General features: G+C 41.8%; 1 protein-coding gene across 12 annotated transcripts in view; it reads right to left on the bottom strand.

Moving 5' to 3' along the window:
• Positions 1-87: 87 nt before the first annotated feature.
• The window catches only part of ZCWPW1 (zinc finger CW-type and PWWP domain containing 1), a 25,822-nt gene continuing 6,451 nt past the window's right edge, over positions 88-19,458 (bottom strand). For 4 of the 12 annotated variants that reach the window (XM_019930589.3, XM_019930588.3, XM_019930591.3 and 1 more), the window contains exons 4-18: positions 18,427-18,680; positions 17,862-17,940; positions 16,657-16,774; positions 16,207-16,364; positions 15,755-15,877; positions 9,900-10,016; positions 9,046-9,166; positions 8,347-8,422; positions 7,835-7,939; positions 6,840-6,923; positions 6,171-6,237; positions 5,661-5,758; positions 2,414-2,474; positions 1,580-1,714; positions 88-1,019 (exon numbers count right to left, since the gene is read on the bottom strand). In XM_019930589.3, coding sequence (XP_019786148.2) covers positions 700-1,019; positions 1,580-1,714; positions 2,414-2,474; positions 5,661-5,758; positions 6,171-6,237; positions 6,840-6,923; positions 7,835-7,939; positions 8,347-8,422; positions 9,046-9,166; positions 9,900-10,016; positions 15,755-15,877; positions 16,207-16,364; positions 16,657-16,774; positions 17,862-17,940; positions 18,427-18,680 — 1,916 coding nt within the window. In that variant the 3' untranslated portion in view covers positions 88-699. The remainder of the gene's footprint in view (positions 1,020-1,579; positions 1,715-2,413; positions 2,475-5,660; positions 5,759-6,170; positions 6,238-6,839; positions 6,924-7,834; positions 7,940-8,346; positions 8,423-9,045; positions 9,167-9,899; positions 10,017-15,754; positions 15,878-16,206; positions 16,365-16,656; positions 16,775-17,861; positions 17,941-18,426; positions 18,681-19,458) is intronic. The other 8 variants (XM_019930592.3, XM_073791943.1, XM_019930594.3 and 5 more) reach the window with 8 other exon arrangements.

Below are 19,458 nucleotides of genomic sequence, written 5' to 3' on the forward strand. Positions count from 1 at the left end.
GACATCACCTTCAACTTCTGTCCTTCTTGCCATAAAGGAACCATAATAGATAGCTCACACCCAAGATCCCTCCCCTAGTACTTTTGTTCAGTGACTGCCTCAGGCCAGGGACCAGTAAATCCCCAAACACTGGTAGTCAGTCTGGAACCCAAGGTCTGTCTCCTAATTTAACCATTCTACTTCCCTCATGATAATAATTAGCATGCATTGTGTTAGTGGTTTACTTCATTTCAGCATCATCAACAACCCTATATGGCACTGGATGTACCATCTGAGGCAGGATAACAAGACCCAGAATGGTACAGTGTTTTTCCTAAGGCCATGTAGCTAGTAAGTGGCTGAGGCAGGATTTGAACCCAGACCTGCCCTTCTCAGTGTCCTTCTCCTAGGACTCGGGTGTCATCGCCTTCCCAGATCCCTATACTGACAGGCCTCCCACCAGAAAGCATGACGTGCCACAGTGACACGGAGGAGGAGGGAGAGAAGCCAAAAGAAAGCAAGTGGTTGAGACGAACCAAACCAACTAAACCAGTAACCTGGTTTATTAACATAAACTGCACAACTCTGACCTTAGCCAACCAACCTCACAGCCAATGAACAACCCCAACATTTATCAGCTTCTCAGGGATCCTCTGAGAGGCTCTGCCTCCTGCTCCCACAGAAGGGATGAGAGAGCAGGCAGGAGGTGCGAGCCCACAGCTATTCCTCACAGAAGGTCACGGCGAGCTCCCCTGCGTCGTCTCTGTGCTGTGGCTCCTCCCTCTGCTCCAGCTCTTCTCCAACATCCTCCATGAGTTGGTCCAGGTCCAGGTCACTGGAGGCTCCATCATCAGAGAGGACACTTCCAGCTTCCTGAGGCCATGGCTCCTGGGGTGCAGGCCCTTTTTTCCCCAGCACGGGACAGGCCCCGGGAGGAGCTGGTGGGGTCAGGACCTCTGGCACTATTCTAGCTTCTTTTTCCTCAGATGAGCTGCTTACTGGGGCCTTGCTTTGGGGAGCTTTAAATTTTTTCTTAGGGCCTAAATGAAAAAGTGATAAAACTGAGAGACTTATTGGGTCATCTGTCCTCACCTTATACAAGTCAAACTCCTAAATTTCTATTACCAAAACAATCTCTGGAAAAGATGACCTTTCTTAAAAGAAAGAAAATGGGGTTTGGAGTCAGAAAGACTTGGATCCACAGGCTAGACATGGGTCTTGAGCAAACTTTAAACCCTTTAAACCTCAGTTTCCTTATCTGTAAAATGGCAAATATCCAGCCATAGAGATACTGAAAGAATTAAAGCGAACAAGTATAGAAGTATCTATCTAGCCGGCCCATGGAAATATCCATAAATGTTAATTCCCACCTCCTTACCATTCTCCTATCCCTGAATGTCCCTGAATCAAATCGAATAATAACCACTAAATGTTTCTACAGTGTGTGCTGTGTTCTACAATTTGGATGACACCCTTTTGGCCAAACTTTTTTTTTTTTAAGTAATGAAAAGCTGTGAAATTATTAAAAAATGATCAAAGGAGGGAAAATGCAGACATGAACCTCATTTCCCCACAGTTCTCCCCAAGTCTTGAGCCTTACCTGGCTGCTCAGGTTCTGAATTCCCATGCCCTTTTTTCTTTCCCATGATGGGTAAAGATGGAGCTGCAGATTCATTTCCCAGAGATCTCTTCATTGTCTTCCTTTGCGGGGTTCCATCTCGTCCATGTGCTCCACCTGCATCACCCCCAACCCCCAACCGTGAAGGACATTGGTTTATTTCTCACTGAGTGACAGCATGCCTAGGGTCCATAGACTCCCCACATTTGTCCTCCGCCTTGCATCTTCTGCTCATTTTCAATCTAGTGAGTCCTCTTGGTTCCTTTCTTTTCCCCAAATATTTCCTTTTTTTTCCCCCCCGGTCTTCTCTTTATAGTTCACCTCAGAACCCGCCTCCTCCAAGAAGTCATCCTTCTTGGCTAAGAATTTAAAACATTCATTCCACCTTTAACCTAAGATTTTGTAATTCAACTCACAGAAGTGAGAAGGCTACAGCTTCCCTGACAACATTAGCATGAGTCTTGTTTTTCTTTTTTTTTTTTTTCTCGGTACGCGGGCCTCTCACTGTTGTGACCTCTCCCGTTGTGGAGCACAGGCTCCAGACACGCAGGCTCAGCGGCCATGGCTCACAGGCCCAGCCGCTCCACAGCATGTGGGATCTTCCCGGACCGGGGCACAAACCCGTGTCCCCTGCATCGGCAGGTGGACTCTCAACCACTGCGCCACCAGGGAAGCCCCTAGCATGAGTCTTGCTCATTTTCTCAGGTTCTGGAGCTGAGACATCAGTAAGGCCCAGCCACATGCAGACCCTCCCACTCTCTGCTTCTGCCTTGCCTTAACTGTAGCACATGTCTGATTTCCAGCTGACTTGCTTACCTCTTGCCTTGGGTTTTTTTGTCTGAATTTTGGCTGGCTTGGGACCAGGCAAAGTTGGATCCTGAGAAAAATAAGGAGAGAAAAATAAGAAAATATAAATGAAGTCACATAATTGTGATTTAATAGAGTGGGACGCTACAGAAATGATGAGTGCACTTAAGGGAGCTCAAATTAGGTTCTGTGAGTCTGATACAATTTAAATCAATGACAGCACTTCCCTGGTGGTGCAGTGGTTAAGAATCCACCTGCCAATACAGGGGTCACAGGTTCAAGCCCTGGTCCAAGAAGATCCCACATGCTGCGGAGCAGCTAAGCCCGTGTGCCACAACTACTGAGACTGTGCTCTAAAACCCACATGCCACAACTACTGAAGCCCATGCGCCTAGAGCCTGTGCTCCGAAACAAGAGAAGCCACTGCAATGAGAAGCCCATGCACCGCAATGAAGAGTAGCCCCCCTCACTGCAACTAGAGAAGCCCCCACACAGCAACAAAGACCCAACGCAGCCAAAAATATATAAATAATTTTTTTAATGTTTAAAAATAAATAAGTAAATGACAACAAAGATAAAAATGTTCATCCTTCCCATTCTATTTGTTATTAGTCAATGCAAGGCTTTATGAACAACAGAAGGAAATAAAGTTAGGCCACAAACATGATAAAAACTGGTAAATTAAAAATTAAAAGAGAAAGTGAAAAATATACACTTCAGAGCTTCTAGTTTCCAGATCTACACACAAGGAGCTTGGAAGCTGTAACGGTGTTCTAACAACAACTAAAAAGCTGAACAGACTGAAATACCAATAACTCTTCTTAGATCCATAAGAACAGTGAGGACACAGGGAAAACCTCTGCCCTCAAAACTGAAGATACACAGGCAAATACAGGGAGTCATGCGTATCAGAACATACACTCACAAGCAGAAACCACCAAGAGAACTAGTGTCAGGATAGGAAAACCTCAACAGTAATAAAGGAATTGCTCAGTGTGGACAAGTCTGAGAGTTAAAAACTCCAGGGATACCCAGTCATGGGGAACTTCCAGACTTTTTGTGAGTTTTCCTTCCAGGAGCTCAACCAGATTCTCACAGAAAATATCAGAGAAAAACTCCTTCATGCTTCCAGCAGGGAGAGGGGGAAAGAACCATTTTGAAATATACCAGAGCATTCTGTTCTTCTTAACAAAACCTACCCTCAGGAGAAACCAGTTAACCAGAGCCTAACCTACTAGGGTGTTAACAGAGCCTAACTGTCCTGGGGATAGGGAAACACCCAACTTCAGCCCACTCTAATCACCCTGCCCCACCTAAGGGGGTGGGAAAAAACTAAGAAACACTGTGAAGTTTACAGTCCAGAGGCATAAGTTCATTAATAGACTTAGACCCAATCACAGGATATAGAACACTTCCCCTCCCCTGACACCTGACCACCACATTACTAAAGATATACTTACAGCACATCATGTTTGGCAATCAAGAAAAAAACTACAAGGCATATCAAATGGCAAAAACACAACCGGAAGAGACAGAGCAAGTATCAAAACCAGGGACTTCCTTGGTGGCACAGTGGTTAAGAATCCGCCTGTCAATGCAGGGGACACGGGTTCGAGCCCTGGTCCGGGAAGATCCCACATGCTACGGAGCAACTAAGCCCGTGAGCCACAACTACTGAGCCTCCGCTCTACAGCCCATAAGCCACAACTACTGAGCCCACGTGCCACAACTACTGAAGCCCATGCTCCACAACAAGAGAAGCCACTGCAATGAGAAGCCTGCGCACTGCAACAAAGAGTAGCCCCCGCTCCCTGCAACTAGAGAAAGCCCGCGTGCAGCAATGAAGACTCAACGCAGCCAAAAATAAATAAATTAATTTAAAAAAAGTATCAAAACCAAACATGCTAGAGAATTATCATTTTGGAAATTTAAAGCAAATATGATTAATATGCACAGGGCTCTGAAGGCTAAAGTAGACAGCATTCAAGAACAGATGAGCAATGTCAGCAAAGAAATGGAAATCCTAAGAAAGAATCAAAAAGAAATGCTGAGGATCAAAAACACTGTAACTAAAATGAAGAATGCTTTTGATGAGCTTATTGGTAGACTGGTCACAGCTGAGGAAAGAATCTCTGAACTTGAGGATATCTCAAAAGAAACCTTCAAAACTGAAAATCAAAGAGAACAAAGACTGGAAAAAAGAATGCAATATCCAAAGATTGTAGGATGACTACAGAATGTATAGATATGTGTAATGGGAATACCAGAAGAATAAGAAAAAGAGAAATATTGAAAACAATAATGACTGAGAATTTCCCAAATTAATGTCAGACACCAAACCACAGATCCAGGAAGCTCTGAGAACACCGAGAAGGATAAATGCCAAACAGTCACACCAAGGCATATTATTTTCAAACTACAGAAAATTAAAGTCCTGAAAGAAGCCAAAGGAAAAAAAAAATCTTACCTGATATGCTAAGGAAGGGGAGAAAATGGAAGCATATAAAAGCTCAATCAAAACCACAAAAGGCAGAAAAAGAATGGAAGACAAAAGTAGGAAGAAAGAACAAGGGCAACAAATAGAAAACAGTAACAAATATTGTAGATAATAATACAACTGTATTAATAATTACTTTGAACATCAACAGTCTAAATGACTGTCTAAAATGACCAATTAAAAGACACAGATTGTCTGAATGGATCAAAAAACAAGACCCAACTATATATTGCCTACAAGAACCCCACTTTAAATATAAAGACACATATAGATTGTAAAAGTAAATGGATGCAGAAAAATATACCACGCTAACACTAATCAAAAGAAAGCAGGAGTGGACTTCCCTGGTGGCCCAGTGGTTGAGAGTCCGCCTGCCGATGCAGGGGACATGGGTTCATGCCCCGGTCTGGGAAGATCCCACATGCCGCGAAGTGGCTAGGCCCGTGAGCCATGACCACTGAGCCTGCGCGTCCGGAGCCTGTGCTCCGCAACGGGAGAGGCCACAACAGTGAGAGGCCCATGTACCACAAAAAAAAAAAAAAAAAAAAAGATAAGTTCCTATAGATATGAGATATTAGAGAGAATAACTGAGGAAAGAGGAGACTCTCCTTCCCTGAAGACCCCCTAAGAGATAAAACCAGTCAGCCAGTCAGGGCTACTCTGATGCAGGGACAGGACGGTTCCTTAGAAAATATAAATCCATGCTAACCAGATGGCCTACAGCAATCTCCTAAAAGGAATCCCCAAGATCAATCTTACTTTTTTTTGTTGCTCTTCCTCCTCTTCCTCCAACTCTGACTCTTCCTCTTCTTTCTCCAAGCAGGAATCTAAGCTGTTAGCCCCAGAGAGCATTACATCTAGAACAGGAATAGGAAGGAAAGGCTAAATAATTTATCCGATAAAATAGGTGATGAGTTAGTGGAGCTGATCCCAGAGAATCAGTCTTCTAATTCTGCCTTTCAGGTCCAAGTCACATTTTCTCCACGAAATCTGATCCTAGATTATCATGGTTCCACCCTTTTCAAAGTCCTGTCACTATTCAACATGCACCCTCCCTCCCTACTCCCTTTTTTTCTCCATTCCTCTCTCTACCCCTCTGTGCATCCATCCATCCTGGACACTTGGTCAATGGCATTCATGAAGAGCCTCCTATTGTAGAATCCAGAACTAGGTTGATGATATTGGATATAAAATAAAAGCTTCAGTTGCTGCCCTCATGAAGGAATCCCTTCCCTCTCTCTCTAGTCTTTAACCTCCTACTTATCCTACCTTTTCCTTCCCCACTGTAGTCAGATCCACTGTATCGGCTCCAGAAACCAAACAGGTTAACCCGCTCCTGAGGGAACCAAGAAACAAAAGCATCATCTACTACTCTCCCAGAGGCTATTTTTGTCCTGTCTTCAAGGTTTTTAGTTATAGAATTTGTATTAATATTCCATACCATTTTCACCTGAAATTTCATACTTTCTATCTAGATTTTGTAGAGCTTAACTATTATAATGTTATAATATTATAATATACAATATTATTATAACTTCTTTTTCCAGTTTGTTTATAATTCAGTTAATAACTGGGAAGGGGAAATTCACTGTCATTCTCTACCACCCCCAAAAGCAGAATCTGAGGGTAAAAACTGACTCCACATAAGAGAGAAGATAAGGTACATACACCTGAGACTCGAAGTTAAATAGGTTGGTGGGATTCCCCCTACTAACAGTCCCTGTTTGGACTGAGAAAAGATCCCATTTGTCCAAGGGTAGGGAAAAGAATGGATGATTTAAGGCATCAAGGGAAGCTGGCCTGGGAAGAAAAGACTAGTTCTAGGACTAAGACTGTGTAATGGGGAAGGACAGCCGGTTTTCCACAGTAGGAAATGCATAACTTGCTTTGTGTCCCAAGTCCCAAAGAGAAGCAGGTATGTGATCTAAACTTTCCCACCTGAATACTGATCTGCTCTGCCTCTTGAGCCATCATCAGGGCTGCCCCCAGTTTCTGGCTGAAGTCCTTATTCTTGCACTTTTTCTGAAATGAAAGATTTCAGAAAAGTAACTCCAACAAACTGCTACTCACCAGACATTACCTTTACATTTATTTCCAGTTTCTGGTATTGATATGATACTCCTATTCTTAATCTTTTGAGCTCAGAGACACAATCCCGTCTTATACCCAAACAAACCTTTCATCAATTCCTAGCAAAATTTTCAACCAACATTTTGGTGTCCTCTCCAAAGTAAAGCCCATGGAAATTTGTAAAGGCAAAATTAAAGGAATTCGGATGACTGTACTTCTAAGCTTCTCACAAGTTTCTTTAGATCCAGCTGCTTGATTTAGTACTCACTGCCTGATTTTCTAAGGTCCCTGAGCTCCTAAACCTCTGCTCATTTGCAAGGCTCATCAAGCCCAAACTGATTATAGGGAAGAAATATTACTTAGTTAATTCAGTGGTTCTCAACCAGGGGAGATTCCCCCCCCCCATAATAGATTTGGCAATGTCTAGAGACAATTTTTTGGTTGTCACAGCTAGGGTTAGGGGTCCTACTGGCTAGATGCCAGTAGGATGCTGCTAAACCTCCTACAATGCCTAGGAATCCCCTCACAACAAAAAATTATCTGGCCCAAAATGTCAAGTGTCAAGACTGAGAAACCCCAAGTTAATCATTTCTATCACACCTGCTTTGGCTAAACTGTAGAAAACCATGGTCTTTAGGAAGGCCCTCTATCTGCAGACAGGGAAAGAGACTAAGAAAAATCATTATCCTGCTGCAATCCTGGTAGAAAGAAGTGTACCTCATGAATAACCTCACCCTTGCATACTTGGTCAGATATGTACTTTCTCCTCACACAGCTTCCCCTGGGAGAAATCAGGTTTAATAAAGAGAAGATTTAGTTTTTCAAGTTCCCTATATCACAACTGACCCCTGAGGGTTGCTCACCACTGCAGCTAACTCCAGGGATAGCTCCTGGAAGTTCTTTAGCATGTTGACTGGGATCCAAGCACGAGAGACTGTTTCTCCAAAAAATGTCACATGGTACTTGGACTGTAATAAAAGATGGTTCTGTTATAGACTCTTGTCCTTCTTCTTGCTTTGGCCCTCTAGCCAGAAAAGGCAGGAGAAGAACTGAGGATTTACAAGGAAGCAGGGGCTGGGCCTTCTCTGTTCCTTTAAACCTGACCCACATATCCCACCTCATTCCATTGTTCTTCCATCCTGACCTCAGGAGTCCTAACCAAAGCATATTTATCAAAACATGAATGTCCTAGTAATGAATAAATTTTAATTAGATACAAATTTGTTTCTATATCTTTTTGTCACTCTAGCTAAAAATCTGTTTCTGCTTGTGTCTGCTGGCTATGTCTATATTTCTAACTATGTACATCTGTTAGGATGGATTTGTTCATTACTTTGGCCTGAGCACCTACCCACCCTGAATCAGGAGAACTCACCGGCAGGGAATCAAGATGAGATGCAAAAAGAAAATATTCCCCCAGGTCAGGATCAGATTCTACCATGCCTGGCCACCTGGAGAAGACAGATGGGTGTAGGGGATGGAAGAGAAGGGGTCAGGTGAACAGAACACAAACTCATCAATATACATGTACATAAAAGGGCAATATGTTTCGCAAATAAAGGACCCCCAAAATAGACCCCTCTGTCAACCCTCCACAGTGGTCACTACCAAATGATTGAAGTGACTTTCATCAATGTACAAAGAAGCTCAGAATCTTTCTAGTAAAAATACCTTATCCTTCTAGGCCTTCTGGCAACCCTGAGAAAAAAATCTTTTGACTAGGGACATCTCCAAAAAAGAAGCTATTCCACCCTTCCTTGTTCTCTTTACTTTGTATATCTCTCATTTTCCAATGTCTAAAAAAATATCTTAGAGCCACTCTTCTCTTTCTACCCATCCAGGGTAGAACTGTCCAACACTTTTTTCCAGGGGGATACCACCTCCATCGTGAAACCTCTAGAAAACAGGTTCTTTCAAAGCCTCCAAGCTTAGCACTTTATATTCTCCCTCACCCATGCTCTTTCTAAGGCAGGTACCATTTCCATTATAAATCCCTTCCATTTCCTCCCTCCCTGCTTGAATCTACCACTCCCAAGTTCATGAAGGATGCTCTGACTCTGCCATAGCGCCCTACCAGGGGTAACCGTATTGCTTGGCCCAGATGATGGATCCTGGGATGTAGGAGGCATAGGCCACTTCATTCTCATGCCCTGTCCAGGTCTCCTCAGGGATATCACAGTGATTATACTCCAAATCTGCCAAAAGAGAGGAGGAATGAAGGGACGGAAAGAGCCTCATAAGGTGAAAATCTGGATGAGGGCAGAGGAGAGGACAAGAAGAAATTGGTATATGCAGCAGGTAGGACCAACAGGACACCTGGGAGACCCATGAAGGAAATGCAGCCAGAGCCTGGAGAAGTAGGAGAGTTGCCTCGTTATGCTCTGTAGAAAGAGACTCCAAACTTCTACCTACATCCCACGAGTCTGACCCTGCTTCCATCAGTGTAACATCATGAAGGTAATTTCTCTGATATTCTGTTTTCTCATCTGTAAAATAGTTGGGCTAGACTAGAGCTTCCTAATCTCTTTCAAGTAGTTTCAAACATTCTAGAATTCTAAGACACTGAATCTCTCTCACTGGCTTTTCCCCATACATCCCATATCCCTTCCTATCTGCCAACCCAATACCAACAATCTAATCAGATTGACAGGCTCAAACCAATGCTGAAGAAGATGGAATTCACTCAGAACATATGTTTAGATTCCAGGACTCTCCTCACAACATAGCTCTTCAGGGTGTCTTCCTCTAGCCCTTTATGCCAGATTCATCTTGTCATGACAGCAAGATCCCTCCCTCTCCCCAAACACTAACTACAAGGACCCCTGGAGTCCTAAATATACTTTTGTCATATTTAATCTAAAGGATGGAAGCAGGGAAAGAAAGGGACGAACAATAAAAACTGAAAAAAAAATTTCCACTCCATTCTACCTGTATTCTGGTCACAGGACCAATTATCTGGGAGGACTGAGGGGTCAATGTTCCCACGTAGCCGCCTCCATTTCTCACAGTTTGGAGAGGAACACTGGACCCAGACTAGACATTGACCTGTCACAGGAAAAAGCCTGATATAAGAGACTCAAAAATATGTTCTTCCTTCCTCAATTTAATTAAAATCAATATACTCCCTGCCACCACCACCTCTGCCAGAATCACAAAGCCTTAGAGATCAACTCATCCAATCCCTAATTTATAAATGGTAAAACCAAAAGCTCAGAGGAGATAACTGACTGCTAAAGATCAGTCTAAAGTGGTGGCAAAGCTGAACTTAGAGCCCAGGTCTCACATCTCAATCTTTCTCCTATACCATGCTATCACCTCTCCTCCCCCAAGGCAGAAAGGAGTGTTTCCCGTATTGACAGTTCTTAAAAAGGTTGTCTGGCATATTTCTGGCTAGTGCCTCATTTCTCTGAGGGCATGTCACTACTAAAAAGTTCTTCTGAAGGACTAACCAGCACTTCTTTTGTGCACAGCATCTGGAGTTCCTGTTTCAACCTCAACAAATTAACCTGACACCAAATCACCAAGTTGCAGTCTTTGGGACCAACAGTCCTGAGTTCACCCCTCTCCAAAAGACAGGTTTAAGCCTATCGTTTCTCAAACTGTTTACTTCAGGCTGTGCTCAATGGCCAAACACTCCTTTTATCCATTACCTTCCAAACTCTCATCCCCACCTTTCTCTACCCCCACATCTTCTAAGTTGACCCAACGTCCCACACAGCCTCTCCTCTCTCCCTCCCAAACTCTTCCACTATAGTCTTTGGGATTCCAAACAAAAGCAACAAAAGTCCACATGTCTTCAATCTCTTCTCTGAAATTCTGCCTCCCTTCTGAAATCTGGTGATGCGCTAATGACACTGCCCCAACCCGACCCCACCCCACCGCTGAAGCCCTTTAAGAAGAGCCTGTCCTTCTCACACACCCCACGCCAGAAAGTGGGGTCAGCATCATCCTTACTCCCCATTGACACTTGCAGACCATTACTATCCTCCCTCCTATAAAATCCTTCCTCCCTCGAGGTCTATGCCATGGGACTACACTGCCCTCTCATCACCCTTGTCAAGATGCTGGCATCTGGTTCAGTCTTCTCTCCACCTCCTGCCCTCGTAGATGACCACTACAGCCACAGGAGTAAACTCACAAGGCACCCCGTATGTTCTCCTCCATGCCACCTCGGTCACCCCCTCACCTCAGGAACCCACTCCCACCCTGCATGCCACACCCAGTCATCTGCAGGGACCGCACACTCCCCTGAACCACTTATCTAAACCCCTCTCTGATAAAAATGCCCCATTCTTCCACCTTACTTGCTCCAAGACCCCTGTGGCAACTTTCAGTTTATCTAGATCTCCAATCCACTGGTCCCTACCTTTCTCTCAATCTAGTAGCAATTAAGATTAACTGTTTTTCTTCACTCTGTACTTATGCAGGTTTGATTTCCTTAGATTCTCTTGCAGACATCAACAACTCCCTTTCCCTCTGTCCTTCCTCCCGCCCAGCTAGCAAACGCAATTCTGAATGAACCCACTCTCCTTTTTCTGTGCCTATACTCATTTGACTGAGCATTGCTAGAGAAAAATCACTGACCAGCCACCTAGGTATACTATATATTCACAGCTAACAATATCAACCAATATGTTTCTCTAGTTAGTTCACTCTCCCACTGTCAAATTTTACCTTGAATGCCGAAACATAAGGGTGCCCTCCATCCCACCAAAATCATCCCTCAGAAAAGCAGTTGGCTTACATTTGGGTCCCTTCACAATATCTCATATTATGGATCACCTTCTCAATTACTTTATTTTGAAGAATAAAGTACTGGTTGAGAATGATATATTAGTCTGAAGAGACAGTTTCCAATGATAGTTTTGGATGTTTACAGAGGTGACCTGGAAAGACTAGAAGAAAAGAGTGGGGGAAAGGGCCAGGGACCATAAAAGTGAACAGAGATCAATCAAATAAACGGTGGCTGTAAAAATAATGAATATTAAAGAGGAAATGAGTGGGGGAAAATCATCCTAATGCTATAAAACTAGATATTTATGGTTTAGGATGAACTTTCCAATGACAGTTTTTAAAGACATACAGTTCCTTAAAGTTTCCTCTTAAGCAACTTAGAAAGAAGAGGTGTTTGAAAACAGTGTTTGAGGCTCACGATGTGCCCCCGTGATAATGAAGGCTGATGTCATAGACACAGGTCAAGAGCATTTCAGTTGACTGCTCATTCTTGAAACACTAGCTTTCCTGGGTTCTGTGATCCCTCATTCTCCCATTTCCCCATCCCATCTTTCTGGTAACTCCCTCCTCAGTCTCTTTTACTGAATTCTCCTCGCTCTCTGTCCAATCTCTAAATCCCTGAGTTGGAGTTCCAAAGCCTAATCATGGGTCTTCACTCCCCATGCTGCACTTTCTCCTGAGGCCGGCTCATCCATTCCCTCAGCTTTGAAATCCACTTTCACACCTGACAACACACAGAAGTACGTTAACAGCCTCCGTTCTGAGCTCCCGGTTCCTATAGCCATCTTGCTCTTTGGTATCTCTATCTGGATGTCTCACAACGATCTCAAACCTAATGGGCCCAAACCCAAATGCTTGATCTTATCCTACAGAACTGTCTTTTCCCACCTCCTTTCACATAACTGCTCAAGCCAGAAGCCAATCATCTTTGACAAACCCTCTCCTCTCTCTCACCTCCCAATATCCAGCTCATTACCAAGTTCTGAAAATTTTACCTCTAAAATATATCTTAAAACCATTCACTTCTTGTCTCCTTCATCATCCTAATCCAAGCCACCAAAATATCTAATCCTAGCGCTAACTTCCTAGCTGGTCTACTCTTGTCTCCCCATACTCCATTCTCCAATTAATCACCAAAGGGGTACTTTTAAAACATCAATTTGATGATGTCACTTCCCTGGTTAAGACCCACCAGAGGCTTCCCACTACACTTAAGATAAAATTCGCACTTTGTAACATGGTCTTTGATCTAGCCACTGCCTACCTCCTTACATTTATCCAGAGTCACTTTCCAGCCTTGCTTCCCTTGCTCTCTGAATCCCAATTATACCAGCTTTCTTTTAGTATCTGGAGTAAGACAATCTCCACTTTACCTAAAACTGTCTCCTACGCTTCACTTTGCTAACTTCTAGTCTTGCTCCAGGTTTCAGCTTAAATGTTATTTCCTTACAAATGCTTTCTCTAGCTGACCCAATCTTAATTAGGTCTCCACCATTTCCTCTCATGACATTCTTTTCCTTCCCTTCACAGAACTTAATGCAAATTTTATTTACTGGATACTCCCTTTCTACTTCCTGCTCCAGGAGCACCCACCTCTCCTTGGCAACTGTGAAAAACAGGAAGAGTGGTTCATTAATAGGAAGAGGCTTACACAGTCACTACAACCACAATTCAACTCACGAGCACTGCCAAAGGAGTGAATTTCCATCTCCCAGTCTAAAATCTATCCCTCGTCTTAATACTGAGAGTTACAGATGGAACACTACTACCCAGACCACCCGACTACCCAAATTAGACTTATACCTCCAGCTCTTTATACTGATTGCCATGTCATTACAACACGAGGAGTGGTTTACTGCCCTAGACTACCTTGTTTCGTACCTGCATAGTCTTCCTAGAGTTTTCTTTCCAGTATGTACAAACCATATTATTCTTCTATAATCCAAATTTTATATATATATATATATATATATATATATATATATACGCATGCCTATTAGACACCAGCTGATTGTTTAGTCCACTGTTCCTTAATCTTAGGGTTCTGGTTTTTGGTTTTTTTCTTTTTTGGTGCAAGCCTGTTTTCCCCCAGATTAAGTCTACTTATTTTCAAAATTTTAAACATACTAATATATTGTATGATCTATTTTATTTATCATACTAAAATTTCCCAATATTACCAAGGTTATTTCACACAATGTATTTGTTTGTTATCTATCTAGCACACTAAAACTGTAAATTCTATGACAGCAAGGATTATCTATTTTGTTCACTAATATATTTCTAGTACCCAGTACAATGCCTGGCATATAATATAAGGCATTAAAAACTATTGTTAAAAGAATAAATAAATCTATATGCATCCTTATTTCCCTCCATCCAATCTGAAAGGCTGGGTCCTTTCTGACTCAAAATAAACCCTCTGATTCTCTTCTCATTCTCTTCTTTAATCTCTCCCTCTCTATAAACAATTTTCTCTCAGCATATAAATATGCTGACAATAAAGAGGTCAAGTGTCTTTCTTTTAAAAGAAATCTAAAAAAAAAAGAAAGAAAAATCTTCCATCTACTTTATACCCACTCCCCTTTATTTACTATTTTTTCCCTCCTAGTTTTCACATCTAAACTAATTGAAAAAAGTATCTATTCTTCAACCAACAATAACCTGCCATTCACCCTCACCAACCCCTATGGTTGCTCTGATCAACCCTAATGATTTCCTAATTGTGATATCTGTTGATTTTCAAATCTTCATTCTTTTTGTTATCTCTGTAGTAGCATTTAACATGGCTAAACACTCCCTCTTCCCTGACATTCTCTCCTCCCCTGGAATCTGTGATACCACACTCTCCTAGTTTTCCTCCTACCTTTCTGAGCTTTCTCTTAGTTCTTCTTAGCTTTCTCCCTGGGTACCTCTTCCTCTGCTCAACCCTAAACATTATGCTCCCCCAGGGTTTTTATCCAATATTCCCTTTTCACTCTACACCCTCTTCTTGGAAAATTTCATCTATTCCTATTGATGCAGATGACTCCCGAATCTGTATCTCCGAGAGCCCAGACCCCTTTCTTGAGCTCTAAATCTCATCACAGACCCCCTAACTCAGGCAAAGCTCAATCCATCATCTTCAACTTGCTCTTTCTTCTATATTTTCCACTTCAGATCATGATTCTTCATCCACTCAGTCACTCATGCCGGAAAACAGGACCATCCTAGAGGCCTCACTCTTCTTCAGCTCTCATACCCAGCAGCAATCGTATCATATTGATCTTGCGTCCTAAAGATCTCAATTTTATCTCTTCCTCTTCACTGCTATTGTCTGTCTTCCTTGCCTGGATAATTATTTCTATGGGTCTAGTCTTTCTCCTGCCAATCCATCTTCCATGCTAGTGTCAGAGCAAGCTTTCTAAAATGCAAATCTTATCAAGTTTTGCCTACTTAATGTCAATCGTTCCTCTTTACTTTTAAAATAAAATCCAACTTCCTTAGCCTGACTTGTAAGGTCCTTTAAGATCTGGGGCTTACTTGCCTCTAACCTTATCTCCCCCACCCCTACAACCTCCTACTCCCCAAAATACCCAAAAGCTACAAACATTAGCCCTCCTCCATTACTCTGCCAATAATTATCACTCTGACCCCCATTCCCACCTTAGTTCGTCTGACTAAATTATACTTCAAGATCTGGCTCAAGTGATATCTTTTTCTTGGAAACTTTCCCAGGACTACTCCCAATTTGTAGCTTTCTTGTTGGCCTTCCTCACAAGCTTCTCTCACGCGCGACAGGCTTTTATTTGTTTCCTCTGCATTTACTCAGTACCTCCTAAAATGCCTAGAATTTAGCAAGCACCAAACACCTGTGGATTATATGACTTAATAACTGAATGAATGAAATAGTTCTCTCTCTTCCTCAGCACCATATCCTCTAACAAGCAGCTGTGAGGGATAAATTATAGTCTTTGCAGAATTTCCTCTAACATCCTAACCCTTACCTCTCTTCTCCACCTCCAATTTTCAAGCCCAAGGTAGGTTTTTCAAACCATGGCTGAACTCACCAAAACCACTTCCCTCTCCTTTTTGTTGGTCCCTGATCTGAGAATGATCCTGAACTGTTTTCTTCAGTTGATCTTTCTGCCTGTGCTCATGTCCACTTTGGGCTTTCTCCATTTTCTCATTTTCTGGGAAGATACAAGAAAACACATGAGCCATGCCGCTAAGCCTGCGCGTCTGGAGCCTGTGCTCCGCAACAGGAGAGGCCACAACAGAGAGAGGCCCGCGTACCGCAAAAAAAAAAAAAAAGAAAAAAAATAAGAAAACATTGTAGGGTAGGGAGATGAAGAAGAGAATCTCTGTAGATAGTAGAGGCCAGTTAAAGAAGGAAGAAGAATCATAGCTCAATAGTTTCAAGTCTTGGGCTGAAAATTCTCAGTATGCCCACTGTCCAATTCCCTAATTTCATGGAGTAAGTACTTGAGCCAGGTGTCAAAATGTATCTGACTATACTTACGAGCGGCCTTCTTTCTTTTGCTTAAGGAGAGTTTATTGAATTTCTTCTCAGAGGGTGCAGGATCTGGCTGGCCTGGCTTAGATGTCTTTATCTCAGGGATTACTCCACCTTCCTGAGAGGCTGAAATCTCTAGAATATGCGGTACCACTACCCTCTCTCTGCAAATAAGATTTTTAATTAAAAGGTATAAAGGGGCAATTTGTAGTACCCCTCTTTTGAAAAAACCCAAGGATAAAAGTTAGGAGGACAGAAGAATTGTAAGCTCTCTATGGCCTCCTGAGGTCATTTTATCCATCTACTGGCCTATTTTTCCCAACTCAACTCAAGTATCTTTCCTGAGATGAGAGAAAGCTATAGAGATATGAAAAATGACTACATAGATAGATGGATAACCATTTATCAATATTAAGTCTACCCTGTGATCAACTCGCCTCACTGGGATAAACTTACCCATCAGCACTATTATTATCAGTAGTAGAAGAAGCAATTCCTGGTTCCTTGTCTAACTGGGTACATCTTGTAGGCTGGGCACAGGAAGTCTCTGCAAAATCGAGGCTAGATTCCATCCCTCCCAAAACAAAATACTATAAGCAGAGAAGCAATTAAAGAAAACAGCTACTCCATTATTTCCAAACTGTAAACTTTCATTAAAATATCTCCCATCAGTTGCCTGGAAGAGCTTACCTTTGGACTTTTGCCACACCATAGAACTTACAAGTTTTTTGTTTTTTTTTTAATATTTATTTATTTAGTTGTGCCAGGTCTTAGTTGCAGCAGGCGGGGTCCTCAGCTGTGGCTCACAGTCTACTTAGTTGCAGCTTACCGGCTCCTTAGTTGTGGCATGCAAACTCTTAGTTGCGGCATGCATGTGGGATTTAGTTCCCCAACCAGGGATTGAACCCGGGCCCCCTGCATTGGGAGCGTGGAGTCTCAACCACTGTGCTACCAGGGAAGTTCCAACTTTCAAGTTTTTTAATTCTCAGGAAAAACTACAAATCTATATCCTTCTGCAAGCCTTTCCAGATTGATTTGCCTATTCTAGGATAGCCAGGTAATGTTAACTTTATTTTGTGTACATAACAGAAATTTTATGTACCATGTTTTATATCATTTGCTCCTCAAACTTTCTCTAGGAATGGAAGTATACCTAAGAATAGCTGAAAATGTCAAACCACTGTCCTTAGCCTCATGACCTTATGGAGAAGGCCTCACGACCTATGCTATAGAGTTCCTTATTCTAAAATCAAATTCCTGAGCACATGTTAAAGCAGTATTAGAAACAGAAATATACAACGGTAGATGGAGATGGAGACTAAGTTCTTCAAATCTGGGAAAAATAAGTTATCTTTTCTATGAATATTGTAAACATATAGAAATAAATTTAAATTACATTTTAAAAATCTAGATGAGACTATTTTTATATTCTGAAGTCAATGTAATCTATTTTTCTAAAAGTCTGTACCCTCTGTCTAAGGTGGTTTAGCTATAGTCCTGTTGATAGAAGATGAAGTATTTAAAAATATTTCAAAGTCTCATCTAATATTTCTTTACTTAGAAAGATGGAGGGAAGGAGAGAAGCTATCGACTTATTCTACCCCTCAGATAACAATTTCTTTGCCAAACTGAAACTCTTTTACTCTCACTATAAGCCATACCCAAGCACTCCTGGAGGGACTTCTGTAGCACAATCTGGACAATCTCCTCAAATTCTGCATTTGTAAGAGTTGATTTTCCCTGCAGAGAGAAGGGTAGGGGAGAAAAACTGCTCATCTTTCCCCAGTCCTCCTCTGTGACTAGTCAAGGAAGCCTCCTTTAGATAAGGCAGTAAGTTCACAAGACTGAGAGCATAAAGTCAACCTAAGGATTCCATAAATTCTATCCCAGATCTCCTGGGAGTAAAGGAGTCAAAGAAAAGGAAAAAGTTTATAAAATTTCTGTCTACTTCTACTCTCACCTCCATCCCACCTCAGCCCCTCCCTGCCCAGTATGCCCTGCTAAACGCTTTCATCAAAACACTTTTTACCTCTTAGAGAAGAAAATAGAAGCCCCAAAAAGAAATCAAAAACGGAAACTACAGGATGAATTTTCCCTGTGGGATTTACTACATTCAAATTTATGTTATAAATATTTAAATGTCTTCTGAAATGAAAAGATCCTGTTTGCCCAGGCTGGGTGACTAGGAGAAACTGTCCCACTAGAGCCCATCATTGTGATTTTTACCTTTTCTTTCTTCTCTGCTTTCTTGCTGTCTTGAGCCTTTCCTTTTATCTCCTGGCCACTGCTTGTACCATTCTCTTTGGTTGTTTTCTCCTTCTTCTTCTCTAACCTGGCCTTTAGCAGGCTTGGCCTGGTCTCTGCCTCTGGGGAACTGATTCCCAGGATCTCCTCCTTCGATGAGTTAAGGTTATAGGGCATCAGGCTATGCAGTTTTTGTGCAGGTGGGGCAAAGGTTTTCTTTGGTCCCTTCCCGCATTCTGAAAGAAATTTGATCATCAAATGGAATTTATGAAATATAGAATCTAACACAGAAATTGCCAAACACTACCATTGATTGACCATATCAGAATTATCTGGATATGAAATATTAATAATATTATAATATGAAATATTAATATTATAATGAAATATTATAATATGAAAAAAATAAATTATTATTTAACAGATTCCTAGGCCTTCCTTCCCCAACCCTCCCAGCCCCCCACCCTCTCATCCCTGCCCTAAGATTCTGATGAAGTAGTTTGAAGTGAGGCCCAAGAATCTGTAATTTTCTGAGGCTATCTAGATGATTCTGATGCACTACCAGGTTTAAGAACCACTGTGTAAGTCAAAGGTGATAAATATAAGTATGCAGGAAGCTGAATTATTCAAATGTGAATTTTTTTTTTTAATTTGCTTGTTTTAACTTTTCACAAAATTTTAGGGGAAATTAGAGAAATTTTTAAAAACCTAGTCAAAATCTACAAACGATGCAATGAAAATTGTACTGATCCTCCCAGGTATAAGTAATGTATCTTTCTTCTGAGCTTCCATAATACTTTGTACCTGTCCTGTGGCATTTACCACATTCAAATTTATGTTTTAAATATCTAAATGTCTCTTCTCTCCCTACGAGTTCATACATTTCTTGAATAAGACTGTTTCTAAGTCAAATGTATTTCACTCAAAGTGTCTAGAAAAGTAGTAACTTTAACAAAGTGGACAGGAAATACATGTGAATTGAGCTTCCCTTTGGGGGGAAAGATGTCCAGATGA

The sequence above is a fragment of the Tursiops truncatus genome, chromosome 15, assembly GCF_011762595.2.
Source record: "Tursiops truncatus isolate mTurTru1 chromosome 15, mTurTru1.mat.Y, whole genome shotgun sequence".
Classification (NCBI taxonomy): Eukaryota; Metazoa; Chordata; class Mammalia; order Artiodactyla; family Delphinidae; genus Tursiops; species Tursiops truncatus.